This window comes from Watersipora subatra, chromosome 6 (assembly GCF_963576615.1).
Source record: "Watersipora subatra chromosome 6, tzWatSuba1.1, whole genome shotgun sequence".
In the NCBI taxonomy this organism is placed as follows: domain Eukaryota; kingdom Metazoa; phylum Bryozoa; class Gymnolaemata; order Cheilostomatida; family Watersiporidae; genus Watersipora; species Watersipora subatra.
The window spans coordinates 22,031,868-22,044,372 of NC_088713.1; the positions used below are offsets into that span (position 1 = coordinate 22,031,868).

A 12,505-nucleotide genomic window follows, 5' to 3' on the forward strand; every position below is an offset into this window, starting at 1 on the left:
ATTAAAACCGATATTCCGTAAACATAAACACTTTTCTAAATATTTTCATAGAAAATGCTGGTTAAATATGACTAATAACTACTTGTAATTAAGTTAGTTTTTGAGGTTTATTCTGCCTATACTTTGGAGTTGTGTCTTCATGTTAGCTAAAGTATAATACATGTAGCTGAAAATATGCCTGGGTAAAGTTCTGGAAAATAATTCATTTTAGAAATATACTTTAGCAAAAGGTTTATTGTCAATATATATATTGAGATTACATGACCAATGCATATTGAGACTACTTGACCAATGCTTACTGAGACTACTTGACCAATGCATATTGAGAGTACTTGACCAATGCATATTGAGACTACTTGACCAATGCATACTGAGACTACTTGACCAATGTATATTGAGACTACTTGACCAATGCATATTGAGACTACTTGACCAATGCATACTGAGACTACTTGACCAATGTATATTGACACTACTTGACCAATGTATATTGATACTACTTGACCAATGCATACTGAGACTACTTGACCAATGTATATTGACACTACTTGACCATTGCATACTGAGACTACCTGACTAACGCATATTGAGACGACTTGATGAATATGAAGACTATCTGCGTTCTTTTAAAAAAAGCTAATGTTGAATGTCAGGATAAAATATTGCTGAACACTGAACTCGAACTTTTGCCAATCATATCTTCCGAACAACTCTTTCAACTGCGCCATTATTTGTGCAGAATATTTGTCCAACTAAATACTTATTTTATGCGCTTCATCAGCCTACTGATGATCTCTCACAGCTCACTAGACTGCAAGGGTAATAACATAAAATAAAAGAGAGAAGACTTTTAGGTTAGTAAAACACTTTGAAAAATTTATATTAGATTTTTAGCCAAATGATCGACTTTGCACAATTAATAGAATAGTTACCTTATGAATTTGCAAAACTTTCCTGGTAAGATAGACTTTCACTAAGATCTTTACTAAAACAATCACGTTTTGGGCCAATTTAATAATCATCACGCGTAATGGTCAAGAATGCTAGTTATTAACCAAAATAAGAGTTTCAAGCATGAGTTTCTCAACCAATATAATGACTATATTCACAATAAATATATTGTATTCTGTGTAGCTTATTGGTTAGTCAATTCCACCCCTTTATATCTAGAGGTTCTGAGATCAAAAACAGTGCAGTGCAGATTTTAATTGCTATAAATGGACACAGGGTTTTAAATAAAAACACAAACAGTGAGAGTTATCATAGACTTCCCGTTCAACTACTGACATCATCACTTAATGTGCGAGACTTATTAGTTTATGACATGTGCTGGATACCAGTCTCTGTTAGTTTAGACTACTGACATACCTTCTCTTTCTTATTTACAGTTGAACACTTCTGGCTGGAGCTCTTCAACTCATGTAAAACTTGAATTAGACTCAAAGATGATATAAGAAGACTGCAAGGACAATGTTTGTTTACTGCATGAACTTCACACTCTCATGATGTGAGGAACTCAGGCTATAAAAGTATAATTATATGCAAATATTCACCTTTATTTTAAATTTCTAAGATCGGTTTGCAACTTCATGTTGTCATTCATTTTATAATTCTACTAGTGTAATTTTTGGCGTTGTAAGGGTATTAAAACCAGCCTATAAACAGTTGCAGGTAATGCAGTTGCCTGTCACCTGCCACTAGCCTGGCACATTGCCAATATCTATTTTGAGCAAGCTAATATTTGTATTGCTAAACTTACTAATAAGAGCAAGCTTTGGTGACGTTGCGCTGTAACAACTTCGCTATACATATTTTAGCCTACACAACGACTTACCGGTATATCAACTAATGAATTCATGGATCTTACGTAGCTCAATTGATTTAGCTAGTTGTCTGGGCAGTGGGAGCTTCTGAGGTCAAATCTTTTACAATACAGATTTTTCATTCCAATATTTTATTAGCTATAGCTGGACAGGCCAACTCATGAACAGACATCAAAATTTATACATATGAATAGACGTATCCTTTATTTACTCTCCTAATACTATATAGAATAGTGCCACATGTATGTATATGTGAACCTGAGCTAGTTTGTGCCTGTTGTATACTCAGTAAATAATGAGCAACAACATAATGGTGATGGGAGCTGATGCAGGAGGAGATAAACCTTTTACATGAACAGCAGTCTTTAATAGTACACATATTTTAGCATTTTATTTCACCATAAACCCATGACATCATGAATTTATGTGCCTAATATTATTACTGGTCTCTGAACTGTATTGCCTTTTTATGTCAGAATAGATTATTATTGACAGTTTCCAGTCTTTAGTTACAGAGTGAAGATTCACTTTTGTGGCTTTCATATTCTGTAGGATTTCAAAAGCTTGATTTGCATATAAAAATGACAGACAAGAATGAATGCAAACACTACGATAACTCTCAGCACAACTCTCTCATGGCACAACAACTCCTCCTATTAAAATGTGATTAGCTAACTTCTATTGGGCTAGTTGTCTTTGTTGATCTAAAATCATTTTATATTTTATATTTATATAGTGTTAAAGGTCTGTAACAAGAATAATGATATGACGGTATGAAATATATAAATGATATAGAAAGTATGTATATGTATACTAATGTATAAATAACGTATAAGTGATATATCTAAGATCATTTTTATATAGTGTTAAAGGTCTGTAACAAGAATAATGATATGACTGTATGATATATATAGAAATGATTTAGAAATTTAAAAACACGTTTGAAAATTACGCCTAAATAATAAAAGTTTGTATTCAAAACTTTAAAAAGCTTTCCAAAAACAAACGATAAATTTGAAAAGTTGTCAAGTTGTTTATTGAATAATACAAAGTTTTTAAGTAGAGAAGTTTCTGAAGGTTTTCTGCTAGAAATGAATCATATTTACCGTACTATTCGGACTAGTAACTGCACCCTATTTAAGCCACATCTGCTTTATTTCCAAAAAATGATAATAAAACAATACAAAAGCCGCACCTTTGTATAGGCCGCCGAACTCATGACGGTACTTTGCAACACGGCAGCCACTTTGCTGGTTAAAATGAAACAGTGCCGTTAGGCACTGTTTTGTATTGGCTGACACTTTTTAACCTAGTGCCTAACAGAACAGTACCGTTAGGCATTGTTCCGGTGTTTTTCTCCGCTAAAAACGCACTCACCGGAGATTATGGTTAATGCGCCCTAGAGGTGAAAAAAAAGTCACAGAACAGCCGCACCCTCATATAAGCCGCATGACTCAAATCATCAGAAAAAAGTAGCGGCTAATAGTCTGAAAAGTACGGTTATTCTTTTTCATGAGACACCAAGTTTTTGGCACAACTATGCATTGATCCAAGCTAATAATATCACTGAGTTTTTTTCATGTGTTTGCTTGTGTTCAAGTTTTAGTGTTATATTAACAGTCAGGTTGTTATTCATAATATTTGGCTGGTGTAGAACTGAACCTGGACTCTGGTAAAATGTGAATTCACAAGATGGAATATTGAGATGTTTAGTCTCATAGTTGCAGCAATGGCAAAACGTGTCTTTACTCCTCTCTCAACCAGGTGAGTAACTGTTCAACTTGTTCCTTTGCTCTCTACAAAAAAAGTAAAGTAACATTTTACTGCCACTTTCTAATTTTTAAATTTTATGAAAAATGACTGTTTGGTAAAATTACTTAAATTGATTAGAATCGTTATTCTGTAAACATGAAAAACTTTCCAAAAATTCTCGTGAAAATTAATAATTAAATATGACTAATAAATATTTCTGATTGGGCTAGTTTCTGAAGTGTATTCTGTCTACACTTCAGAGTTGTCTATTCACGTTTACTTAAATATGAAAGCTGAAAATATGATTGTTTGCCTGTGCGCCTGTGAGCCTGTGGGCCTGTGAGCCTGTGAGCCTGTGCGCCTGTGAGCCTGTGCGCCTGTGTGCCTGTGCTCAAAATGTATGGTCAGTAAAAATCTGACAAATAATTTATTGTAGAAATATACTTTAGCTAAAGGTTTATTGTCAATATAGATATTGAGACTACTTGACCAATACATATTGAGACTACTTGACTAACGCATGTTGAGACGACTTGACCAGCGCATATTGAGACTACTTGACCAGCGCATATTGAGAATACTTGACCAATACATATTAAGACTACTTGACCAATGCATATTGAGAATACTTGACCAATGCATGGTGAGACTACATGACCAATGCATATTGTGACTACTTGACCAATGTATATTGAGACTACTTGACCAATGCATGGTGAGACTACATGACCAATACATATTGAGACTACTTGAATAATGCATATTGAGACTACTTGACCAATGCATATTGAGACTACTTGACCAATGCATATTGAGACTACTTGACCAATACATGTTGAGACTACTTGACCAATACATATTGAGACTACTTGACCAATGCATATTGAGACTACTTGATTAACGCATGTTGAGATGACTTGACCAGCGCATATTGAGACTACTTGACCAGCGCATATTGATAATACTTGACCAACGCCTGTCAAGACTACTTGACCAGCGCATATTGATAATACTTGACCAACGCCTGTCAAGACTACTTGACCAGCGCATATTGAAACTACTTGACCAATGCATATTGAGAATACTTGACCAGCGCATATTGAGACTTTTTGACCAATACATGTTTTGAGACGACTTGATGAATATGAAGACTATCTGCGTCTAAATGAAGCCATTGTTAAATGACAAGATAAAATATTGCTTAACATGAGACTCGAACTTTTGCCAATCATATTTTCTGAACAACACTTTCAATTGCGCTATTATTTGTGCAGAATATTTGTTCAACTAATTAGTTATTTTCTGCGCTTCATCAGCCTACTGATGATCTCTCACAGCTCACTAGACTGCAAAGGTAATTGCATATAATAAAATGGAGAAGACTTTTAGGTTAGTAAAACATTTTGAAAAAATTATAGTAGATGTTGAGCCAAATGTTCGACATTGCACATGTAATAGAATAGTTACCTAATGAATTTGCGAAACCTTCCTGGTAGGCTTGAAATTTATTAAAATCTTTACTAAAACATCCATGTTTTGGGCCAACTTAACAATCATTACGCGTATCAAACATGCATGTCTCAATCAATGTAATGACTATATTCATAACAAATCTATTATATTCTGTGTAGCCTAATGATTAGTAAAGTTTGCGCCTTTCGACCTAGAGGTTCTGAGATCAAAACCAGTGCACTGCAGAATTTTCATTGCTAGACTTTAAGCCTGGTTCCCATGTACGCCGCAAAGCACCGGCAACAGCACCGCAGGCTATTGCGGTAAAATGGGAACCTACACGCCGCGGATCGCAGTGCATCGCCGGTGGATGCCGCGGTCAACGCAAGAGATTGCGCATGTTCTAATTTTGCAAACGGCCGCAGGCAAAACCTTCCCAAATTGCACTGTACGGGTAAAGGTCACCATTATAAGAACGGCATGGCAGCGAACAGTTTATTTGATTACGCAATTATGTTTACGATATTATTAACGGTGTGGCTTTTATGTGAACATTAACCTGCGCCGAGCACCGCAAGTGTTTTGCTGCGCGATATTACCGCCGGTGCTTTGCTACACATATGGGAACCAGGCTTTAATTGCTATTAATAGACACAAGGTTTTAAACAAATACACAAACAGTTAGATTTATCGTAGACTTCAACTTAAACTAATGACATCATCACTTAATGTGCGAAGCTTCTTGGTTCATGACATGTGCTAGATACCATTCTCTGTGAGTTTAGACTACCACTGACATACCTTATCTTTCTTAATAACAGTTGAACACTTCTGGCTGGAGCTTTTTAATTCATGTAAAACTTGAATCAGACTCAAAGATGATATAAGAAATCTGCAAGGACAATGTTTGTTTACTACATGACTCTCCCTTACCCTCATGATGTTAGGAAATCATGCTACAAAAGTATATATGTAAACGCTAATAGCTATGCTGTATGTTTAAGATCAGTTTACAACTTCATCTTGTCGTTCATTTTATAATTCTGCTAGTGGAATTCTCAGCGTTGCACGAGTATTAAAAACAGCCTATAAACAGTTGCGGGTAATGCAGTTGCCTGTCACTTGCAAATAGCCTGACACATTTTCAATGTCTTAACCGAACAAGCTAGTATTTGTATTGCTAAACTTACTAATAAGAGCAAGCTTTAGTGACGTAGCGCTGTAATAAATCTGCTATACATATTTTAACCTAGAAGACGACTTATATCAACTAATGAATCCATGAATATTGTGCAGCTCAATTGATCAGCTATTTGACTGGGCAATGGGAGCTTCTGAGCGCTGGGAGAGCTTCTGGGACCTTCTGAGGTAAAATCTTTTGCAATACAGATTTTTCATTCCAATATTTTATTAGCTATAGCTAATATATATATAGCTGGACAGGCCAACTCATGAACAGACATCAAAATTTATATATGTGAATAGACGTATCCTTTATTTACTCTCCTAATACTATAGAATAGTGCTATATGTAAGTATATGTAAACCTGAGCTAGTTTGTAGCTGGTGTATACTCACTCAATAGTAAGCAACAACAAAATGGCAACAGGAACTGATGCAGGAAGAGATAAACTTTTTATGTGAACAGCATTCTTTAATAGTACACATATTTTAGTGTTTTATTTCATAAACTCACGACATCATCAATTTATGTGCTCAATATTATTACTGGTCTCTGAACTGTATTGCCTTTTTATGTCAGAATAGATTATTATTGACAGAGTTTACAGTCTGTAGTTACAGAGTGATGATTCACTCTTGTGTCTTTAATAATCTGTAGGGTTCAAAATCTTGAATTTCGTAAAAAATTGACAGACAAGAATGGATGCAAGCACTATGGTAACTCTCAGCATGACTCTTTCATAATATGACAACTCTGGTTAAAATGTGATTAGCCAACTTATATTTGACAAGTTGTCTTTGTTGATCTAAGATCAGTTTTAAATAATTTTATAGGTTTGTAACAAGAATAATGATATGACGGTGTGATAATATAGAAATGATGTAGAAAATTTAAAAGCACTTTTGAAAATTACGCCTAAATAATAAAAGTTTGTATTCAAAACTTTAAAAGGTTTTCCAAAAACAAACGATAAATTTGAAAAGTTGTCAAGCTGTTTATTGAATAATACAAAGTTTTTAAGTAGAGAAGTTTCTGAAAGTTTTCTGCAAGAAGCGATTTATATTTACCGTACTTTTCAGACTATTGATCGCACCCCTATATACGTAAGCCTCATCTGCTTTATTTCCAAAAAATGATAATAAAACAATACATAGGCCGCACCTTTTGTATAGGCCGGAGAACTCATGAAGGTATTTTCAACACGGCAGCCACTTTGCTGGTTAAAATGAAGCAGTGCCGTTAGACACTGTTCCGTATTAGCTGGCACTTTTTAACCTAGTGCCTAACGGAACGGTACCGTTAGGCACTGTTTCGGTTTTTCTTTAAACCCCGCAGAACCCAGATGGTTGAAGACTTGATAAAAAAAAGTTTACTTTTGTAATCTAGTTTGTTTCAGCTTCCTTTTTTGCAAGAGTAAAAAGAAAAAAATTCATCATGACTTTTTTTTAACGTTTTTGCTTTGTGATGAATATGTCACATTGGGCATTACAGTGTAAATTAAGAGCAAGAGTTGAATATTGAATGTTTTATTATAACTATAAAATTGCATGTGCCAGTATCACTGAAATGACATAAATAATAGGACAATAAAATTGTGAACTGTTACAGTTGAGCAGGACCTTTTTGACTCATGTACATGACAACTCTTACGCATGGAAGTCCAGGAAACAATTTCGTCCGTCCACAAAGCACAACCACACACCACATTTACTGCACATTGTGTTAGTGTTATTTATTTCACCCAGCCTACACCTTCCTCTCTTTTCACTCTTTGCTGGCCAATGGGCCACTTGATCATTTCTCACATTAGCACATGGAATGTTCACAACCTTTTGCTTGGTTATCAGCGGGTTAGAAGATGTGTGTCGGCCACGCTTCTTGTCGCTGTCAACTGATACCAGGCACACAGCTACTATAGCCTAAAACTTGCGCTGCGGGAGCATTTGTTTGTCTGGAAGCTGCAACAAGCGACATTATTGCTTGTACATTAGCCAACTATTGACCAGAGCCACGGAGAGAAAATGCCAAAAGAGGTAGATATACCATCTTCTAGACCGTATTCTAAATCGATACTTTGCCAGAAAGGAGTCGAGTATGTCAATACCACCCATGTGGTTGTTGTAATCTGCCACAATTGCAGGCATGGAAACATCAATCCTTTTCTTTGCCTTCTTGTCCCATCTTTCAGCCATGTGCAGTGGCTCTACACAGGTATGGGTCGAGAGCAAAGTCACTGCTCGGTTGTCAAACCATTTAACAGCCGAAATGTGAGTGTCTTCGACCCGAAAGTCAAATGACCCTCTGCCTTCCTTTTTGAGCTCTTTTTCACCTTTGATGTTACAGTTTGGAAGCCAATTCTGTCTGACAATGCCAGTGTACTGTAATCCCCACCCTAAAAGTTTCTCCAGGAGTGGAACGCTGGTAAATAAATTGTCTGCATAGATATTATAGTTTGAATTCTTTGCTAGTGTAGAGACAAGCTTCATCACTACATCTCCACCTTGGCCAAGGTGGCTTCGGGTGCCATCACCACCTTGATAAATGTCAAAGTCAAAGAGCATTCCGCCGGTTCCAGCTCTACCCAATACCTCGAATCCCCATGGATGTGATTTGCTTTTTATATACTGCCTGATTGGGCTGGTTGTTCCTCGATACTGTACCATCATTTCATCAATTGAGTTGTGCTCTGCTGCTGTTACTTTTAGGCACTGATCCCTCAGACGGTCTAACCATGGTCGAATTTTTCAAAGCTTGTCTTTCTTCTCTTCATCTAATATGCTGTTATTGTTGACAAAGTGCAGTTGGGTAGTAAGCTGTTGGAACCTATTTCGTGGCATTACACCACTTTCTGGTACATAGTTGGTACCTTGTTCCCAGTATTGTCTCACGCTGCTCATTCGTACAAGGCCCATATGAAAATACATTCCCATCATTTGCCCTACTTCTTTCTTCATGGTGTTGATGCTTTTTCCCATTTTGTGTGTGCTGTAGAGGTTGGTATTGTCAACCATGCCATCAATCATATCAGCAGTCGCAAATTGTTGGAAGTACTGATATGGTGTTTTTATATTTTGGTTAGCTGGAGCCTCCATTTTGGCACCGGTGAATGCCAAAATTGGTGGTTGAAAGACCTTTTTCCTCCAGCGGTATGAGGGCCGGACTCTTTTTGGTACATTGCCAGCTGTAAGTGCAGTTGCCTGCATTGTGTTACATAAAGGTTCTTCATCACTTTCATCACTTGGCTCGCAATCATTATCACCAATAGTCTGCAGTAGATCAAGAAACAATGTTATAGATGTTAATTTTGTTTTCGAAGGACAAGTTTAGCACCCAAAAGCAACAATTATATTAAGACCAGCTGCGCTTACGCCTACATATAAAGCATTCACAAATAAATACCTGCAAGTCTGGATGCCAATCTTCATATGAATCACTCTCCTCATAATCTTCAATTTCACTGTCGTCGCCGTCAATAATTTCTAGTATATCCTCTACTTTCACGCGAGATCGAGAAGCCATGTTGGTTACCACCAAAATTCACAAATTTAATTACACTGAACTACTATTTCACAGAACTCACAATGCTCAACTACAGAATGTAACTATTCTCTTCTCAAGTTCTCCTCAAATTATATACCATCGTCAAAACAACTCACTTGGTGCAAAGAATATCCACCTTTACCTTACTTGATAATCCATTTGTATCGGTGACGACCCTCAGTTTAAGAACAGAAAGAACTACATAATTAGACGGCATTTCTACTTCACTAGTGCGTATAATTGTTACCACATATTAGCCAATGCAGATTAGTTTTGCAATGCATGTTTGTCAGCCATAATTCAACTATAAGCTAGCAAGTGCATGAAATGAGAACAAAGGCCCACTGTTACACTGGTGTAACATGAATTAATTTTGCTTATGAAAAGAACCAAGACATCAAAGAATTTATTACATAATTATTTTAAGTAAAGTACATATCCTGTTAAACAATATTAAGGATGATTTTGGCAGTGGAAATGCACTTTGGACTTGAGATTATTTGAAGATTCTATACATTTCGTGTCAGTGGCTGGCAATGTGGCGCCTGCTCTTTTTCAGGATGGGCTAGGAATGCACAACCCAGTATACTAGGGAAAAATTGTCTATGTATGTAAAATATAGAATGGTTAATGTACTCTAGATAAATTGAATAAGAAAAATGGTAATTTTACAAGGCACCACAGCTGCTCAAATGTTATGTTACGTATGCGTCACAGGGGGCTCTGTGGGGTTAACCGCTAAAGGAGCACTAACCGGAGATTCCGGTTAATGCGCCCTAGTGGTCAAAGAAAAACTGCAGAACAGCCTCATCTTTATTTAAGCTGCATGGCTCAAAACATCAGAAAAAAGTAGCGGCTAATAGTTCGAAAAGAACGGTAATTCCTTTTCACGAAACACCAAGTTTTTGCCAAAACTATTTATGCATTGATCCAAGCTAATAATATCACTAAGTTATTCAGGTTTGTCTGTGTTTAGGTTTTAGTGTTATATTAACAGTCATGTTGTTATGCATGATTGTAGGTTGGTGTAGAACTGAACCTGAACTCTGGTAACATGTGAATTCACAGGATGGAAGATTGAGTTTGTTGGTATCATGATTGCAGCAATGGCAAAACGTGTCTTTACTCTTCTCTCAACCAGGTAAGTCACTGCTCAACTTGTTCCTTTGCTCTGTACATGTTGACTAGAGCATCATTTTTTGACAGTAACTTTTTTTAAGCACCACATTTTAGTAATCTGTTTGTCTGCAGAAACAACAGTTGCAAGTAAAAACAGAAAATTGCTTCGAACTGGATTTGAGCTCGTGAGTTTTAATTGGTAGACAGGCACACTATCACTTTCACTAACCAACAACTGTCATTTCAAAATAATTTTACAGAAAGTAACTGTATAACTTCTTATTCAATGCTACCTCTATTTGAACCCCAATACAGAGGAAGTGTTGGAAAATAGATTGCCATGGCGTTCAATTAGAGGTTTCACAGTATAATCTGTGAATTCTTGACACACATGACGATCTCTCATAGCACACTGGGCTGCCAGAGCAGTAGTCTTTACTATAATAAGAGCTGTGTCTGTCAGAAGGACAGAGTCCACACTTGGAAAAAAAACATTACATCGTGTGGGATTCGAACTCAGAATTTCCAGCTTGATAGACCTGTGTTCAATCACTTTACCTATTAACAACTGTCCGCCATCTCATTATTATTGTGCAGAGAGTATTATTCTCTGTGTTTTATCGACACAAATGACGATCACACACTGTACACTTGACTGCCAGATTACTAACCTTTACTACATTGAATAAGAGGCATGTCCGTTAATCTCTCTGTCTAACTGAAAAGTTGGAGGAGAGTATAAAATATTGCTTTGACCTGTACATCAACTTTTGTTTTATGGCTTGGTAGACCGACTCTCTAATGCCTGCACAAACTGACAGCCTTCTGGCATGTCATAACAAATGTTAAATAAGTAGTTATACTCTGTGCTGTTTCAGTACTCCCGATAATCTCTAGACTAGACTAGACTAGATAATCTAATGGCAGACTAGACTGCCAGGGTAGTAGCACAAAAGCAAAAACAGAAGGCAAATCATTGCTTAGGAAAGCAATGATTTGCTTTCCTATCAGGCTTAGCAAAGCTCTTGGAAAAACTTGTAGTAATTTATTTTGTTTTAAACTAATGACATCATAACTAAATGAGCTAGGCTTATTGGTTTATGACATGTGCTGGATACCATTCTCTGTTAGTTTAGACCACTGACATACCTTATCTTTCTTATTAACAGTTGAACACTTTTGGCTGGAGCTCTTCAACTCATGTAAAACTTGAATCAGACAAAAAAATGATATGAGAAAACTGCAAGGACAATGTTTGTTTACTGCATGACTTTCCCTTTCTTTCATGATGTAAGGAACTCATGTTATAAAGGCAGATATTTAAACAGTAATAGCTATTCTATATGTCTACGATCAGTTTATAAATTCATCTTTGTTAAGATATATATAAAAAAAGGGTTTCTTATGTGTCTTACAGCTTGTAAATTTGAATTCTTTAATGAATATATATATATATGTATATATATATATGTATATATATATATTCATAATATAAAATTGAGTAAAAATGAAAGTTAAAGTTAAGTTTAAAACAACTTTATTACTAATAGTTTCATATTGCCATGCAATAATCATCAGATAAAATTGTTAGTACATATATTCATAATATATGTACTATATTTATATAGTATGAGTA

The 12,505-nt window shown here is 36.0% G+C and overlaps 1 protein-coding gene across 1 annotated transcript; it reads right to left on the reverse strand.

The window, feature by feature from the left end:
• Positions 1-8,183: 8,183 nt before the first annotated feature.
• On the reverse strand, positions 8,184-8,873 carry LOC137398122 (piggyBac transposable element-derived protein 3-like). The gene has a single exon (XM_068084231.1). It carries the CDS (start codon positions 8,871-8,873, stop codon positions 8,184-8,186), a length of 690 nt encoding a protein of 229 aa, XP_067940332.1.
• Positions 8,874-12,505: the final 3,632 nt, after the last annotated feature.